At 59.8% G+C, this 18,023-nt stretch overlaps 1 protein-coding gene and 1 long non-coding RNA gene across 3 annotated transcripts in view; one reads left to right on the forward strand and one right to left on the reverse strand.

Moving 5' to 3' along the window:
- The window catches only part of PTH1R (parathyroid hormone 1 receptor), a 24,835-nt gene extending 21,793 nt beyond the window's left edge, over positions 1 to 3,042 (reverse strand). The window contains exons 1-2 of one of the 2 annotated variants that reach the window (XM_060162134.1): positions 3,022 to 3,042; positions 1,003 to 1,125 (exon numbers count right to left, since the gene is read on the reverse strand). In XM_060162134.1, coding sequence (XP_060018117.1) covers positions 1,003 to 1,077 — 75 coding nt within the window. In that variant the 5' untranslated portion in view covers positions 1,078 to 1,125; positions 3,022 to 3,042. Of the gene's footprint in view, positions 1 to 1,002; positions 1,126 to 2,146; positions 2,288 to 3,021 lie in introns of those variants that run through there. The other variant, XM_060162133.1, reaches the window with a different exon arrangement.
- LOC132527074 (uncharacterized) overlaps positions 1 to 17,744 on the forward strand; it is a 27,946-nt gene extending 10,202 nt beyond the window's left edge. The window contains exons 5-7 of the long non-coding RNA XR_009542843.1: positions 693 to 789; positions 10,595 to 10,678; positions 17,669 to 17,744. This is a non-coding gene — a long non-coding RNA (uncharacterized LOC132527074). The remainder of the gene's footprint in view (positions 1 to 692; positions 790 to 10,594; positions 10,679 to 17,668) is intronic.
- Positions 17,745 to 18,023: the final 279 nt, after the last annotated feature.

Below are 18,023 nucleotides of genomic sequence, written 5' to 3' on the forward strand. Positions count from 1 at the left end.
GCGGGGGGTCTTGAAGTCAGACACAGGCAGACAGTCTCCTCAGCAATTGCTGATTCCCCCAGGACAGGGCTGCTGTGGGATCTGACTGACTCCCCAGGAAATGGTCCCCAGACCCTGGCCCAGTCTGAGGAGGGTACTCAGCTCTTTGTCTCCAGCTCTTGGCCTCCGCCAGTCTCTCCCTATTTTTCTTCGCTATTCTTGGTCTATCTACTCCTCCTGCTCTGGGGAGCTCTCACCCCCATCTTCTTTGTCTCTGTCTCTTCTCTCTCTCTAACCTTATCTGTCTGTCGCTTCTTCTCTCTCTGGTCCCCTCTTGGCCTCTGCTCTCAGGAGGGTACGAATGTGGGTCTCCTCACTCACCGGAGCATGCTTCTCCTGTGGGAGTGTTCTGTGAGGTCAGTCTCCTTCAGGGGAGCTCCATCCCTCCTCCATGCCACACCATACCCGCCTCCCTGGGCAGACATCTTCCCGTCTGGGTGAAGCTGGGCATGAGTGCACGCATGTGTGTGTGCATGCGAAGGTGAGAGCTTGAGGGGCCCTTAAATCCTACCCCCTGACCTCAGACCCACAGCCCTGTGTCCCAGACTGCAAACAAAACTTGCAGAAAACAGAGGACCCCAGAGCAAAGTCTGTGTGACCCTACATCAGGGCCAAAGCCTAATCTTCTGCTAGATCACACTGTCATCTTCCAGGGAGACACAGAGCAGTGATGCTCAGAGAAGCAGAAGATAGGAGGACCCTAACCACAGATTTCCAGACCTGGGACCCCAACCCAGTCTTCAGAAATAGGTAAGTCTTAGGCATCTGGAACCCAGAGTTCAGACATCCCAGAGACAGCAGGCACCGAGGATCCCGGGCCAGAGGGGACGCCCACCCAAAGTTCAGGATACTGGGGGAACTCAAGCCTCTGAGCCCTGGACACCTTCCCCCCACCCCCAGCCCCCGCCCAGGGACCCCAGAGCAAGCCCGAAGCCTGTCCTGGACTGCGAGCGGGGGACTTACCAGCACGTATGCGGAGCTGAGCACTGGGCAGCACAGCAGGAGCGCCAGGCCGGGCGCGATCCGGGCGGCCCCCATCGCCACCGCCTAGGGCCCCGTCCCTCGGGGCAGCCGCCGCTGCCGGCCCTGGTGGTGGTGGTGGTGGGGTACAGAGCTGCGTCAGGCCGGGCTGCCCCGCCCACGCCAGGGCCTAGGGGACCCCGGAGGCCCGGCGGCCCGAGGCCCCGGGGCCCAGCGCGGGGCCCATGCGCTGAGGGCTAGGGAGCGAGCGCAAAGGAGAGAGAGGGAGGGAGGAAGGGAGGCAGCCGGGGGCCGGGCGGGCGGCGGGCGGGCGCCGAGAGCTGCGGAGCTGCCCGTCTGCCTCGGAGAGGAGAAATCACATCCATATGGCCGGGCCCCCCGCCCCCGGCCCGCCCCCCGCCCCCCTCTCCCCCCGCACCGCCTTTTCTTTTCTTTTCTTTTTTTTTTCTTTTGGGGAACTGGGAGCTGTGGCTTTGCCCCACGCCCAGTGGGGGAGGGGTCGGGGGAGGGGTTGGGGTCGCGGTCTGCAGGGGGCGAACGGGCTGTTATTTTTAGCTCCGCGGCTAGCGCAAGTAGGGGGGCGGGGTGGGGGGACGCGTTTTGCGCAGCTCCGGGCGTGCAGCTTGGGTACTCGATCCCAACTTTGCAAAGACACTGAGCCCTTCGGCGATCGGGCCGCCAGCTCCTTGCCCCTCGGCCCCCTCTGATCCTCATCCCGTCCGCGGCCGCCTCCGGCACTCCCTCCCCATCCTCGGCCGGAGCCCCGCCTGCGCCCGCGCCGCTAGAGCGCGCCTGCGGCCGGGACGCCCGGTCTCTCTGCCTGTCTGTCAGTCCGTCTCTAGCTCCCCCGGCCTTGGCCTCCGTTCTTCCAGCAGCCCCGAGCTCCGTTTCGGTCACTCCCTCGCTCCCTCCCTCCCCTCCCCCTTTTCTCTCTACGAAAACATTTGCAAGTTTCCAAAAAAGCCACGGAGCCGAGCGGCGCGGGGCTGGCGGCTCCACGGGGCTCCGAAGAGGAGCCGCTGACTGACACCGAGACAAACCAGCCCGCCCGCCCCGGTCAGGCCCGGAGTCACCCTACCCAACTCCAACCCGCTCCCCTCGCCGCTGGCCCCCAACCCCGACTTACTCCGAGCGCGCCGCCGCGGCCCCCGCCTAGCCATGGGTGTCGGGGATCCCCCGACAGCCTCCCCAGGACAGCGCCCCGTCCGCGGCCCCGGGGAGACTTCATGGAGCTCTTGGGATTCCCCCCTGGCCGGCCTGGCTTCCAGCGCCCCCCGCCCGGCCGCCTCTCGGAGCCGCCGCCCGCCGCGCGCGTCCCTCGCCTCGGCGTCTGCCGCTCCCCCTCCCCCCCCCACCCCGCGGCCCGGGCGCCTCTTCCCTCCCCCGCGCCCTCCCTGGGCCTCTCCCGCCCCCGCCCCCCCTCCGTCTTCTCCGACGCGGGTGTGTGGAGCTGCAGAGCGGAGCTCGCCGCCCCCTGCCCCGGGACATTTCTCTAGAGGCCGCGGCCCGGGGTCGCACAGCGGCGGGATGTGAGTGTGGAGGGGACGGGGCCCGGGGAGCTTTGACATCGGGGCCCGGGAACGTGGCCCGAGCCGCTCCCGCCGCTTCATTTTCCTCTCCGGGAAGGCACAGACGTTATTTTTTCTGATCGTCCGGCCCCGGCCGGTGAATAGGGGCCCTCAGCCGCGAAGCAGGCCCTCTTCACTGGAGGTACCCAGCGCGCCCCCGGCCGCAGCGCTGTCTGTCCGCCCGCGGGACTCCCGCTCAGGCTGGACCGGGATCCCCGGAGAGGCTGCTCTGCCGCCAGCCCCAGAGCCTGGCTCCGCCACCGCCCTCCCGCCCGCCCCGCCCTCGCCTGGACCCCCAGCCTCAGGAATCTCCCAAGTGGGTAGGTCTGCTGTGCCCCAGACCCGCCCCCGTCCCTGCCCGCGTCTCTGGGCTCACGTCCCTCTCTCTCCCTCCCCAGTCTCTCCCGGGTCCGGGTCTCTCCCGAGTCCCTACCCATCCAGACGCCCGCCCGGCCTCTCTAGCTCCGCCCCTGACTCCACCCCGGGCGGCTAGAGGCCGCAAGACCAAGGGCTCAGCCGGGACCCCCACCGTGGGGTTCCACCTCCCTCTCCCACTCCTTCACACCCCCAAAAGCTCTTGGCCGGCTCTGGTCCACTGGGGACCCTCAACTTGGGAAAAGGGCGGGAGGAGACTTTGGGGGCAGAGGCCAGATGGGGGCGGGGCTTATGTGCTCCTGCCCAGGGGGGGGATGCAGGAGGGCTCAGAGGAGGGGACCTCGGACCCCAAGCCTACAACCTCTAAGTATCAGGTGGGGAAGCTGAGGTTCAGGGAGGGCCTGGGGATGCCTGGAGCAAAGGGCTTTAAGGATGGTCAGGAGGAAGTTAATGCGACTGTCAGGGCCCTAGGAAATATCCGGGCTAAGTGGCAACCCCAGGTCTCCCACTTACCAATTGTGTATCCTGGACACGACGACTCTCCTGCTGTCTGAGCCTCAGTTTCCTCATCTGTAAAATGGGGAGCTGACCAGCTGATTCAAAGGGCACTTTTAACTTTACTGTTGCAGTGCCTCCGAGGGTGGGTATCTCTCTGGGTTTCTGAGAGACCCATGGACTCTGGGGGCTCCCCAGGCTCAGCCTGTGGAAATTGAGCTCCTCAGAGCCCTCAAATCGGCCCCCTGTCTCAGGGATGACCCCTCTCTTCAAAGTGAATGAGTGCCCAAGCTCAAGCCCTAAGGCCACTGGAGTCCAATTGCAGCCAACTTTCCTGGCAACCCACCCCCTCCTCCTGCTCAAACCCACCCATCTCCCAGACTGTACCCACAAGGGTCTTCTCCATACATCTCTATGGCCATACTCTCTTCCATGCCCCACTACCCTCAAGTTTCTTGTCCTGGTGTTTAGACTGCTGTTTGAGGCAGTTTCCTCCAAAGGTGACTCTCCTCAACAGGCACTGTTGACTAGGCTCCTGGTCTTCTTTCTGTGTTCACTGCGCTGCCTTTGCCTTTGTAGTTTCCTCAGCCAGGATCATACTTCTTTGCCTGGTGTAGAGGACGTCTCTCTCTCCTTGTGTCTCCATCTCTTCCATTATTGGGGGAGGGGTGGCTGTGGTTTGGGGACTGCTCCCTATGGTGTGTGGGCTCTTTGGGAACAGGGACAGAGGCTCAGGTGCCCAGAGCAGGCACCTAAAGAACACCCATGGTTCTTCAAAGAAGCTTTATGTCTCTGTTTCTAAGCAATTCGATTCCAAGTTTTATGATTTGATGACCCACACCCCTTGATGATAGGAAAAGAACATTCATGGAGGGATTGGAGGTACTGAGAGGTGAAACTAGGAGTTGATGGAGGAAGTCCTTCTCAGATCTGACACCAGCAAGCTTGAGATTGAGAAACAAACAGTACCCTGTGCTTGGGAGGACCAGGGTGGGCTAGCTGTGGATAGGGCTGCACAGAGGGATCATGGGCTCTGGGCCCCTTAAGGGTGTTTCCCTAGCCGTCATTCATGTGCCTCACTCCAGAGTCTCCTGCTGGACATTCCACCACTGTGGGCGGGGCCACTGACCCCCTAAATCACCCCCAGGCCTCTGGTTAAAGTGCCACCATGGGGGTGGGAGTGTCACACATTAACTGGTAGCACCCCAGTGCCTGGCAGAGCACAGCCCACCCTTTTTGACAGGCAAGCCCCAGGGCCCCAGGGTCAGTTTCTGGTCAGTTTCAGGTCAGTTTCAATGGTGTTTAGAAAGTTCTGGTTGGGGGTGGGGAGTGGGAGTAAGTCCCTGTGGGGACTCCCCTCTTTGATCCCCAGGCTGGGGCCTAGGAGGAGGAGCCAAGGCTGTCACTGGAGCTCAGAACTGGAGCAGCGGCTGCACTCTGGTTCAGCAGCCCTAGGCTGACAGGCCTCTGCTGCCGCCACGGCCACCATGAGTAGGGCTCTGGCCAAGGTACACAGACCCTGGGGCCTGGGTGGGCACCAGACTCAAACAGGAAAAACAGAGGCTCTCTGAGACCTGCAGCCTGGCCTCACTCCCTCAGAAAATCCCTTGCCCGAGCCTGGAAGCTATCTGGTAAAATTAGCCATAGACCCCGACCCTTTGTTCCCTCAACCCTAGCCCCAAAGTCAGCCTGAATCCCAATCTCAGTCCTGATCCCAGAGTTAGCTTTACCCCCAGGCTGAGTCCTTTCCTTGTCTGATCTCCAACCCCTGGTTGAACCCTGACCCCAGGCTGAGCCCCCATCAAGCCTCAATCCCAGACCTCTTTCCAGGTTCCCAAGCCCCTCTGGAAGCTTTTCAAGGCAAGGGGCTGGTAGGGGAGGGAATGGCCAGGCCATAAGTGAACCTAGGTGCCACTTTTACAGCCGTTTCAGCTGCTCATAAACACCCCCCACCCGGATGAGTCACTGGAGGCTCCCAGGCAGCTGGTCAAGCAGCCCCCTCCCCCTGCAGCAGGAAGCCTGGCTTTCTCACTTCTCAGGAAGGTGAATGGCGGGAAGCTGGGGACACAGGGGGCCAGACTGCCCTGTCCCAGGCAGGGAGCATTCCCGGGACAGGCGGCTGGGAGTGTGGGATTCCTGTCCCTTCTGATCACATGGTCACAGGACCCTGCTGCGGTAGCACCAGATCCATAGATAGATATCTCCTAGTGGGCATACGTTGTCTGCCCTACAGGCACAGGTACACACACACTAACCCAACTGGGTGCCCCAGCCTCACCCCTTCCAGCTACACTCAGGTCTCAGGGCTCCCCTGAACCCCACTCACCTGGAGCCCACAGGATGTTCCAGATTGGGCCTAGAGCCACGGAGTAGACTCAAATTGGCCATGGGGAGGCTGTGGATAGCCCTGAGCAGCTTCTGTGGTTCAGGCCTAAGCAAGGATGTTGCTGTTTGGGACAGGAAAAGGCCTGAGTCAGAGCTTTCACTTGAGGAGAAAAATTAATTATTTTTTACCAAACCCTGCACCAGCCTAGGACTTTGTCCCAGACCCCTGGTCAGGAAGCAGAGGCAGGTCCAAGTGCACCAGTGTTCAGGTGCCCTGGGCTGGGCCCTCCCCGCCACTGTCCGTGGGCTTGCCTGCCAGGTGCCCATGCCCATTCAGTCCCTCAGGTGTGTGTGTACCTTAGTGGTCCTCTCCTTGCCCTGCCAAGGCTTTCTCTGATTAGCTCTCCTTCTCTCTGTTCCTGTGTCCCTGCCTGCCCCTTCCAGCCTTTTCCACATCTCAGAAATTTCAGGCCACCACGAGGTATGAGCACAGCCCCTATGAGTGAGTTCATTCAAGTTTTGGGCACCTGGAGCAATCAGATGGTGGATGAGGGTAGTTCAAACCCAGGTCACAAGCAGGAAAACTGAGGCTGAGAAGGCTTCCCCTCCAAGCACTGAGCACCCAGTGTCCCCCAGCTAGGAGTGATGGGGACCCTCGTCCACCCAGCCCTTGTCCTGATCCCTGCAGACCCATAGCCACCCTCTCTCCATCAGACTCTTTACTTACTGGGACATGGGCTCCTGGTGTTTAACCAGCCAGGAAGGCCTGACTGGCTACCCCCCTACCCCAGTTCCCCCCAGGCTCAGGGCCTGCTTATGTAGTTAGAGGTCACGGAGGCAGGGGATTGTAGACAGGATGACCTCTCTCTGTGGTTCTGCAGAATGCGCTGTAGCAGAACCAGTGCTGGACCTGGACGCAAAGGGTGAGGACGTGGACACATGGTGAGGAAGAGACCATGCAAGATCCTGGAACCTCACCTCAGGGCCCAGAGATCCTAGTGGGAGGCTGCCCTTCTGCCAGAGCCCAGTCTGAGCTGGTTTGAGTCTGGAAGTCCCAGGCTCAGCCTGACGAGGTGTAATGATTCACGTGGCAGCTGCCTCTCCACACATTCCAGCCACAACCCCCAGTGCTTAGCATGTGAGGTGGCTGGCCTGGAACCACCCAGCGGCTGGGGCATGTTCCTAGGGCCCCCGCACTCAGGGGCGACCTCTCCCCAGGCCTCCCAGGCTCCTGGGGAGGGTAGCACTCTTTATAGTTTCCAAAGTACTTTCTAGTTCACAAGCTGGAAAGAGGGGCAGGGAACTTGCCAATACCTGGCCTTCAGGGAAGGGAAATGAGGGAAAATGGGGCTTAGAGAGGAGACTGGGCTGGCCAGGGCCATATAGTGAGACTATGACAAGTAGCACTTAACAGGGCTCCTGTCCCGGGCCTGGGCTACTCCCAAGTGTCTGGCTCCAAGGGGTATCCCAGGGCATGTAGGACCCATTCTGTGACCAGGGCCAATGGAGGGGGGGCAGACTTCCGCTTTACAGGTCAGTGGGCAGCTGTGTCCAAGGGGGAAGACCTCCTTTGCCCTCTGTAAAGCTTCCCACTGCCCTGAGCCTCCCCCAACGGAGCCTCTCCCTCCTCTGAGCCCACACACGCCCCCTGCCCTTCCTGCTGCTCCCATCCTCACTGGCCAGAGAAGCAAGAGGCTGGGGCTCAGTGCCTGTTCTGTCCTGACCTGTGGATCCCCTTCCTGTTCATGGCCTCAGTTTCCCAGTCTGTCATTAACAGATGGGCAGTTCAAGGCTCGAAGGGGCCCCATAAAGTGCCCAAGCACTTGGGTCCTGGATGCAGACCCGTGACTCTGAAAACCTGAGGTCCCGTCTCCCCCGCAACCTTGGGGGCTGCCCGTGCAGGCCAGGCTGTGCTCCTCCTGTGGGCCCCAGCCCAGGGCTCTGAGGGGCGAGTCTAGCCCTCAGCTCAGGGACAGGAAGTCGTATTTTCCTCCTGGGTCCTGAGGAAGGAGGCAGGGGGAGAATGGCAGCTCAGACCCAGTCATGTTTACTCGGGCCCGGCCCCCTCTGAGCTCAACAGGCCCATTCATTAGGAGCCCCATAAACCCTTCGGGGCTCCCTGAGGTTCGGAGCGCCTGGACGCCAGGCCTGGCTGCTGCCCCCAGACCTGCGGGGGGCCAGGGGCAGCAGGTGGGGCACAAATGAGGCAGAACTGGGGATGGCCATGGGGAACTCAGACACGCCCTGGCTTCCCAGTCTCTGCATGGGAGTAACGGTTCCTGCCTATGCCTACTGTGGAGCAGGGGGGAAAATCAAAGGAGTCTTCATGGCTGTGTTCCCTCAGACCGGGCTCCTGAGAGCATGTCCTCGAAGTGTATGGCCTTCAAGGCAAACCTGAGACTGCAGTGGCCCAAACCAGAGCTGAATTCCTTGTGAAGACCCTATACCTGGCCTTGGGTTGTCCACAAGCCACACCCTGGCAAGGTGGGCATGGGTGTGCAGCCCTCTGGGGTGGGGGAATCCCTTGCCCGCTCCAGCACTCCCTTCCTCATCTGTTCAAAGGCAGACCTTCATCAGAAGTGGAAACCTGGGGACTGGATGGGCTGTTGAGAGATGAGGCCCTAGGGTCTGCTCACCCCCAGATCAAGAGGGGATGACTCATATCAGGGGCCTCTCCACACAGTCCTCCAGCTGTACTTAATCAGGTGGGGTAAGGTGTTGTCCTGTGGTCCCCCAAAATGGAAGGGATGCAGCAGCAGCATTTGGTGAAAAGAACTGTGGGTTGGGGGTCTGACTCCTACCCAGCTCCTGTGTGACCTTGGAATAATCCCTTCTTTACCCCAGGCTTATGCTGACCGGGGTTAGAGGGGACACAATCCGAAACTCCTCTCAGCCCCCGGGGTTCCCGTGATGGACAGAGAGGGAGAGGGTAGGAGCAAGACCTCCCACCCCAGACCCCTTTCAGCAGCGCCCCCAAGTGCCCGGGGCGACCTGGCCAATGGCTCAGGGACCCTGGCTGGGGGCAAGAGCAGAGCCTCCTTTCCCAGACACCTTCCAGGTGGGGTGTGACTTCCCACTCCAGTGGTTGTAAAATCCACTGAAGCCTGGTGAGTCCCTAGTGGTGGCGAGGAGGGGGTCTGTGCCTTGGAATGCCACCTCCCATGTGTGTTTGACACGTGTTTCCGCCTCTCCCGGCATGGGCTCCTGCTGCTGCTATTTATAACCTTTAAGAGCTCCTGCCGACTGCAAAGTTTTCTTAAACTCAAAATATCACCGAGGTCCTGGGCATGCTTTCCAGAGGCCGGATGGGCCCTGCGGTTTGAAGGGATGAGGGGGCCAGGAAGGAGGAGGCAGTGGGAAGGGGGTTAGCTCAGACACTGGGTCTTGCCTGGGGGCGGTGGTGGGGAGACCTTGGGTGAGGGACCCTTAGTTCTTGACACTGGGTCCTGCTTGGCCTGGAGGGACCGTCTATGTGGGTGGTCCTTGTTCAGACTGGGCCATCTGGGGACTGCTGGGCCATCTCTCTGGGCCTCAGTTTCCTCTCACCCTGAATGCCTCAGGGCACGCTAGCTGAGCTAAGCAATGAACTGGCAATGACACTGGGGACATCTCGGGCTGGGACCAGGGCTGTGTCTGCCTGGCTGTCCGACACCCAGCACAGAGGCTGGCCCAGAGGCGCCATGGACGTGGCTGAACTGGCCAGAAGGGGAAGTACTTTGGGGAAGTTTATAAAACTGTGTGGGAGAACGATGTTCAGAGAGGGGCAATGGCATGCTAGAGGTCACCCAGCTCATCCAGACCAGGTCTCCAGCCCTTCCCAACACCCAGGGCCCTCTCAGGCTGTGGAAGAGGCTGAAGGGCCCCAGATGGAGACAGGTGAGTTGCCACCTTGGAGGAGGTTCCAGGGTGACAGAAGAATGGCTATGCATATCTCAGAGACCTCCCCGGAGCTGGAGGGGGCACTGGTCACCAGCTGGGCCCAGTAAGGACAAGAGGCAGCTCAAAGTCACACACCCAGCTCCTACCTGCCCTGGGCCGCTGCTCCGTCTCCGGGGCCCCTCTGCCTCCTCAGAAGTGAATGAAAGCCTCAAGCCCCGTTTCCCAGGTGGGAAGCAGAAGCCCCGGCGACTATGGACTCAGTCATGCTCTCTCCATAGGGTGACTGGTGGTTTAGCCTCCCCCCACCTCCACTGCGCCCCTTTCCTTCCCTGCCTTCCTGAGCTGGTGTGGGTGTACAGAGGCAGGGAACAGGAGTGCTGACTTCTAGGCCAACTAGCATACGCCGCCCCTCTGCAACACCCTTTGCCCCACAGACGGCTCTGGAAGCCATTCCTGGCCCAGGGAGCAGAGCTGGGTCCCTGACGGAAGAGTGGCCACTTCCGCCCCTCCCACTTAGTGCTCCACATATATTTTCCAATTTAAGCATGATCACAGAGGGCTATTTGGGGGCGGACGGGGGCAAAGACGTGATGACCTAGCAGAGAGAGGAGAGGGATGAGAGAGAAAGAAAAGTGTTCTGGAAGGTCAGACCTGATGGAGCCGCTCCTTTGCTCAGACGCCTTCCTGCGACCCCCTGGATCAGATCACTTACTCCCCCAGACGCTTGAGAACTTATTGTGTGCGGGGCTGGGCTCAGAGATTGGAGGCTCCACTTCTGGGAGCCACTTCCCTGCAGGCACCGCTGCCCTGGGGTTCCCATTGCCTGAACCCTGGTGAGTCTCTACCCCTGCTTCTCACTGTCTGACTTGCCCTCCCCTTCTTGGCTTGTGGGGGGGTCTCATATACCCTTCAAATGTCCCCTTTTCTCCTAGGTCTTCCTGGATCTGCTTCTGAGCCCCCAGCAGAGTAAGACGTCTCCTAGGTCTTCCTGGATCTGCTTCTGAGCCCCCAGCACAGTAAGACCTCGGATTCTTGATTCTTGCCTCTCTCTTGATAGACTGCGAGCCCTGAGGGCAGGGACTGGGTCATCTCTGTGGTCCTGCTGAGTCTTTCATGGTAGAAAAAAAAGCATCATCTTGTCCCACGTCTCTGCAGGAGGGGAGAATTAGTGGCTGGAGCTTTGGACTTCAAATATTCTCCCCGCCCCTTGCCCCTCTTATCTCTCAGTTGCTATGGAGACAGCCTTCCTCTTCGGAGCCTCAGTTTCCCCAAGAGGAGGGAGGGAATCCCAGGATCTCAGAAAGAACCTCCTCTGGCCTCTGGACGAGTCTCTTGTCATGCATTGTTAGAAAGTTCTTCTCCAGGGAGCCTTAGGAGATTAAACCTGATGGATTGGAAAGTTCTTAGCAAATCAGGGAGCAGCCCAAGGGTCAAGCTGGCAGGACTGGAGCCCAGCTCCTAGATGGGAGACTGAAGTTTGGGAGGCCTGGGGCTGCAGGGAGGACCCGACTGCAGTGCTCCAGCCCAGGCCAGCCCATCTGAACCTGTGGCCTCTGTTCTCAGTGGGATGATGGGTTTGGGGGGACCCCAGGGTCAGGCAGCGGGGGTGTGAAGGTGGTGAGGGCTCTTGACTGATGCAGTCAATGGTTCCTCTTCATGGTTCCTGACCCCAAACTGCATCTACAGTGATTGTAGGTCAGGCAGGGAGCTGCAGGCAGGCTAGGTGGGGGATGCGCTGGGGGAGGGGCCTGCTACACCTACCAGAGAGGTTCCTGCTTATCCCCTCAGACCAGGACTCCCGAAGGCAGGGCCCCTCTTCAGTGGGGTGGGGCTTGCCGTCAGGCAAGGATCCCAGGGGACACAGGAATCCCCCAGTCCCTCCTCGATTATCTGTAGCCTTGGATGAGCCCTGTATTCATGTGGAATTCCAGCCGATTGTTCCCTTGTTGACTTGACTCTAGGCTCTAAGCTCCAGCAAAGAAGCTCCAGCCTTCTCCGAGGCACTGAGACCTGGGCAGGGGGCAAAGGTTGGTGCAAGTGGGGGAAGGAAGAGACTCAGGTCCGAAGATGCCCCAAACTGACTGTGTTGGGGGGACTGTGTGTCTGCTGAGCTGACCTAAGACCCCACTCCATTGTACAGGTGTGAACACTGAGGTCTCCAGAGGGCAAGAGTCTCTAGGAGTCAGTGATGGGACTAGGACCAGAACTGGGTCCCCTGCTGGCCCCGATAACCAATCCCAGGACCAACACCTGGATTTGCTTTGGATGGGACATGGTGCTTTGATGTCCCCCAGCACTCCATCCATCTCCTCAAAACAGCCTCTCCATCCAGCTAAGCTGCAGACTTCTCAGACACCGAGTCTCTGACCATTAGCCCTGCCTCCAGAACCTAATGAGCCTCCCTGGAGCAGAGGGTCTCAAGTCCAGATTGTGCAGAGAGCAGGGGGTCTGGTATCATCCCTTTCTGTCTGCTCCAGGCCCAACAATTGGAGGTCCCTGGGCTGGTTCGAGGGGTCACTGCACATTCCTGGGCATCTGTGAATCTGAATCTGCTGTGGACCCCCTCCAGTTCTCCAGCCCAGCATGATGGGGCCCTACCTGTCCCCCAGCCATCCCCTTTGCCCTCCTGCTGCCTGCTCTGGGGTCCAACATCTGGGAAAGGAATGGGTCGGGAGCCTTCCAGAGAGTCCTTTCCCACGAGAGCCGAGCTCTGACCCCAGTCCTTATCTGGCCTGGGTGTTCCAAGAACAACACAGATGCTAAGGCTTGCAAGCCCCAAACTTGGGGACGCTGACCTCCCCAGGCCCAGCTGCTCTGCTCTGGCCTCTATTTCCTTCTGTGAGCAGGGTGGGGGTGGGGATGGCCCTCCAGGGGATTTGGAGAGGAGGCAGTGGAAAGGTTCCAAAATACTGGACACACACGTTCAAACTCACACACACACGTGCACGCACACTCACACTGCCACCTACCCACACCTCACCAGGCAGGCCTGCCATGGTTCCCTGATTGCTATTGCCCTCGGCCTTTCTCCTCCTTCCCAGCACTCCTAATTCCCACCCAGAGCTCTTCCTATACCGTGAGCTTGAAGGTGTGATGCGTCAGGGGTATGTGTATGCAGAGGCATGTGAATGTGTGTATGTACGCACGCAAAGGGAATGTGCGGGCAAAGTGCATGTGCACCTGTGTATGAAAGTGTGTGTGCACAAAGGCATCTATGGAGTGTGAGGGTTTGTGTTTAAAGATGTGTGCATAGGAGCGTGCCTGCTCTGGGTCCAAGCACCCGTGGGTGGGGTTCCTGAGTGACTGTGAGTGCGTGAGTGTGTATGTGTGCATGGGTGCACATACACACTTCAGTGTGGTCCCTGTTGGCCCCCGTATTGGTAGAAAGGGGCCAGGTGACGTGAGGGGTGTCCAGGGACCAGTAGGAATCTTCAGACAGACACAGCCACACACCGGGGGTGGGTTAGCCTGACTGGGGTATCCTGTGAGTGAGTGTGTGTGAGTGTGCATGTGTGTGTTGTACTTTAGACATGAATACACCGGGTGGGCGGGCAGATATATAAATAGCCACACAGGCAGGTACAGCAATTGACCCTGACTATTCCTGGCTGGGGGCTTGGGCCATTTGCAATGCAGCTCCACACCCTGAGCCACAGAGGGTGTTTGTGTGACCACTGGAGGCAAGGACACAGCTGGTGCTCGGTGGGGTGGGCTGGGGACAACCCTGGGTCTGTGGGGCCACCACAGCTAGGTGTGGTCTGCGAGGGGACAGGGAGGGAGGCTCTCCCAGCTACCTTTCCCTCTTCTGCTGTCATCACTACCATCACCTCCTGCCTTCACTTCCACCACTGCCATCCCGGTCCCCTGCACTGCCTTCATTCCTGTCACTGTCTCCTTGTCATAGCTGCCCATCCCACCCTCCCTTCCTGCATCCCAGTCTGGTGCCCCCTTCTGGTCCAGCTTGGGCTGCTTGAGGGTGAGTGAGAGGAAAGAATGAATCTGCTTTCCACCGGGCTTGCAGCTGGGACTGGGGGCCAGAGGGCTGTGTGCACATGCATTGTCTGTAGGCTCTGGGAAGCTCCATCCTGCCCTGGGCACTCCCTTTGTCTCTGGTCCTCCTCAACAACCCTCCCTCCCCTCTTTCTGAATCTGTCCCCACCTCTGTCTCTGTCTTGGTCTCTGTGTGTCGGTCTCTGCCATAGTTGGGGTCCCCGTCTCCAGTTTCTCCATGATGGCCCAGGGGAGCTGGTTCCTCCTCCCAGCCAGCGCAAACTGTTTGCCTGAGACAGTTGGTCCATCCAGTCAAACAACCACCCAATTCAGACTCCTCGTCTGACTGACAGGGTTTTTTTCCTCTGCTAAATTTACTTGCATTTTTGACTGAATTGGCCATTCAACAGAGGTTGTGTCCACATGCCCCTACCCCGCCCCATGCCAACAGATGAACAAGCTCCCAGATGGACACGCACACAGAGCCAGGAGTGCCCAGGCGTGCTCCTACACACATGTGGTCACAGCCTCGTGTGACACACGCCCACAGGATCACACATGTGTTCCCATCCTCCTGCCCACAGTGGTGCATCTGAGCACACACAGACTGCACACATCTACCCGCTCACACACACATTCATACCTCATAACGTGGGGACAGAGTCTGTACACCCTCAGACCTACTCTGGGGAAATTTTGGAGAGATGGAGATCTGGGCAGAGCCCCCGCCCAGCAGCCTGGGGCAGCCACGGCCCCTCTCCTCTGAGGCCAGCTCATCCTCCTTCCTCTGCCTTCAGCCTCTAGGTGGGGTTTCTGGTCATCTCAGGCCTCTGCTGAACCCCTGCAAGCCTCAGTAGCAGCTCCCAGACCCTGATCCTAAAAGGGGACTCTTTTTTTTCTTCCAAGGACAATAAATATTTGCTCTTTGGGAAACTGCTGGTGGGAGAGTACAGGGTTTGGCCCAACGGCGGGGAATGTCCAGGGCAGTTCAGAGAGGCCGCAGGCCATGCTGGGGGATGGGTTGGGCCCCTCTAGAAGCTACACCAGCAGGCAGAACCGGGAAGCCAGGGCTAGGGCTGCACCTCACTCCCTTCCCTTGGACCCCGGCTTCCGGCCTTTGTTTTCTCCAACCCTTTGCGTAGCATGTTGGCGCACCCTGCTCCTATCCCTCGCATCTCAGACCCCTCTGCCCCATACCTCGCCCTCTGAGAGCCTTTTTCCCACTCCCATTCATCTTGTCAGCACCCCCCTCCCCTTTCTCATGCACTCAGACTTTCAATCTACCTCCTTAGACCAGCCATTGAGGGCAGGGATGATGACCCCCAGGCCAGGCCCTTGAGAGCAGAGCACGCCCCTCAGATTGCGCCCCTGAAGTCAAGGCTGTGCCCTCCTTCCTTAAGGGAACAAGCCTGGCCAACAGTGTCCCCCACCCTGTCCCCCATGAGACACTGGTCCCTGGAGGCTCCTGCCTGCCCACCCCTCCCTCATCCTCATTTGGGCTCCCAAATATAGCGGCCATGGCCACAGCCGGCCAGAACACCACAGCCCCAAGCGTCAGTCCTGGGCCGGGATCAGAGGGGCAGGAGCTGATTATAGGTCCCTGGGCCAAACCCAGGGCTTGTCTGCCAGCCCGCTGGGCCCTGCCACCCCCACCCCCAGAACCACAAGGTTGGAGCATCTGGTCCCCGTCAGCACAGTGGGCAGGAGGAGGGGCCTGAGGGGTGTGTTTGGCCTGCTGAGGACAGAGTTGTCTGTGTGTGGCATGGGGGTGGCGAGGACTGGCTCGTCGCTGCTCAGGGGCAGTGACTGTCTTTCGAACTCAGGATCACTTTGCCCCACCCATGGCCATTGTACAGATGGGGAAACTGAGGACAAAAGGAACCAGGACCGGCCTGGGTCACAAGAGCAAATGAAGTCTCCTGCCTCCCCCTTGGCCACTCCTTCCCATCTTTCAAGGCCTGGGGCTGTGCCTCCGGGAAGCAGGCCACATCCTGTTGGTGGCAGAGCAGCTCTGCTGGGAAGTCCTCCTTGGAGTCAGACTTTCACCCAAGGCTCCAGGGGCGTTGGATGGTGCCGAAATTCCTCTCCTTCTCTGGGTCCTCGTGGCTGCCTTGTGCCACCTCTATCCAGAGTTGCTGGGCAGCTCCTGCCCCTCTTGGGGCTTCAGTCCCCCTCATCTGAGCAGTTGGGCAGGAACTAGTGGCCCTGTGTAGGGTCTGTATTTATGGGCGTGTAGTGGTGAGTCCACATCTATGTGAATACACACTTGTGCCCTGGTGGGTGAGCTGCAGCCCGTGGGCCTGCCCATGCCCAGATGGGGTCCCCAGGACCTGCTGCACAGCAACATTTGACCTACTTCTAAGGCTCTGGGTCTGGCCCAGGCCACGTTCTTGACTCCTCCGGGAAGTTTGGGCCTGCGTCCCAGCCCAAAGGCTTTGGACAGGAGGGGCGGTCCTGGGCGGGCCAGGGCAGTCTGAGGAGCCTGTGGCCAGGGGGACAAGGGCACGTGGGGAGCCTGACCCTCCTTCCCTGACTTTGGTTCCTGGGCCCAGGGGATAGCCAGGCCTCACCTATCCATCCCTCTCCTCACTCCCCACCATTCCCTCCATGTGGCCACCGTATTCTGAGTTCCCCAAATTGGCTCTGACAGGATGAGGGACATTCCTCATTCCCCTCTGAACGCTAGCAGGAAGGTCTGCCAAGCACTCACCCCTGCTGTTAGCCAAGAGCTAACCCCTCCCCTGCTCCACCCTCGTCTACACAGGGCAGGAGGCAGTGCCCATTTGGAAAACCAGCAGCCCCTGTCCTGGGTCCAGGGTCTGGGGTCTAGGTTTGGGTTTACGGGCCTGGAGTCTGGGTTTAGAGTCCTGGGTCCTGGGCCTGCTGTCTAGGGTTTGGAGTCCGGGTTGAAGGTCTGGCTTTGGCATCCTAGGTTTTGGAGTCTGGGTCCCCAGAGCAGAATCTGGTCCTGGGCTCTGAGTTCCAGGACCTAAGTTTGGGGTTCGGATTCTGCGGCCCGGGTCTGTGGTCTGGGTTTGGCGTTCCAGGTTCCAGATTTGCATCTGGGATCTGGGTTGGGATCCTGGTTTCTGGTGTTTGGGTTCCGGATCCAAAGACCAGTTCCTATCCCTTTTACGCCCCCTGCTGGCTGGTCCTCATGGTCAAGTCACTGCCTATACCATCCGGTCGTCCCTACCACTTCAGGCTCTTGAGAGGAGTCTTAGCAACGGATGGGGAGTGGCATGAAGAGCAGGCCTGCGTGGAGGGAGGCGGCAGGCGGGCTGAGGGGCAGCGATGGCTGCATTGCTGTCCGGGGTGCCCCCGGCAGACACAAGTACTGTCAGTCAATCCGCAAATCTCCCCTTGCCTTACTCCAGAGATGGGGTTCAGAAAAGCGTTCCGGTCCCCCTGTGAGAGGTGGGTAAGTTGAGCTGTTTGGGACATTTGCTCATCTGACATTTATGGAGTGCCTCCTGTGTACCAGGCTCTGTTCTAGACCCTACGGATATACAGCCATGGAAGACCAAAAACTCCTCCTACGCCAGCTGACATTCATGGGAGGGGGGACACACATAAGAGACGAGATAACGGGGAAACAGCTCGTTTTAGGTGTGCAAGGATGGGGAGTCCAGCTGGGAGGCAGGGCAGAGGGAGCAGGTCCAGGGTAGTCTGGGGAGGCTTCTCGTAGGAGGTGACATCTCACTGAGACCCAGAGGTGACAAGGAACAAGCCATGGCCAGAGTCCCAGACAAGGGCACCAGAGGGAGGAAAGCCTCTGCAAAGGCATGGGGGCTAGAAAGAAGGAGGCCAGTGTGGCCAGGGGTCTCCTGCCTCTGCTCATGGGCTCCTCAGAAGTCAGGGCCCACAGTTTCCTCAGGTGGGGGAGGGGGAGGTAAGGTGGCTGCCCCCAGAGAGGGCTCTGGGATGTGCTGTCTGCATCAGACTGGGCCACAACTCAGACCATGGAGCTGGGGGAGTCAAAGAAGAGGGATCCAGACCCCTGTCTCTCCCCGCAGGCTCTGCCAGGATCTTGTCTGCTGGGCTGTCATTCCCAAGGGGCATGGAGCCCAGGCTGGGACCTGGGAGAGAGAGGTGAGTGCCAAGCCCTGTGTGGCTCGTCTTTGCTAGCCAGTGCCTGCCTCTCCCTGTCACTAAGTCCCCTCTCCTGTCCACCTGCCTGCCCACCTGCCCACCCCTTAATTTCCTCCTGTCCTCGGCAGGCATGTTGCTGGCAGTCAAGGGGGGTGATCCCTGCAGAGTCCCTGCTGGGGTCTAGGCATTAGTTATGGGTTGAGAGTGGCCCTGTGGGGTGAGCCTAGGGCACTGCTGCTCCCAGGAGCCAGAGCTCGGACAGTCAAAGGCCCATCTGAG

The sequence above is a fragment of the Lagenorhynchus albirostris genome, chromosome 10, assembly GCF_949774975.1.
Source record: "Lagenorhynchus albirostris chromosome 10, mLagAlb1.1, whole genome shotgun sequence".
In the NCBI taxonomy this organism is placed as follows: domain Eukaryota; kingdom Metazoa; phylum Chordata; class Mammalia; order Artiodactyla; family Delphinidae; genus Lagenorhynchus; species Lagenorhynchus albirostris.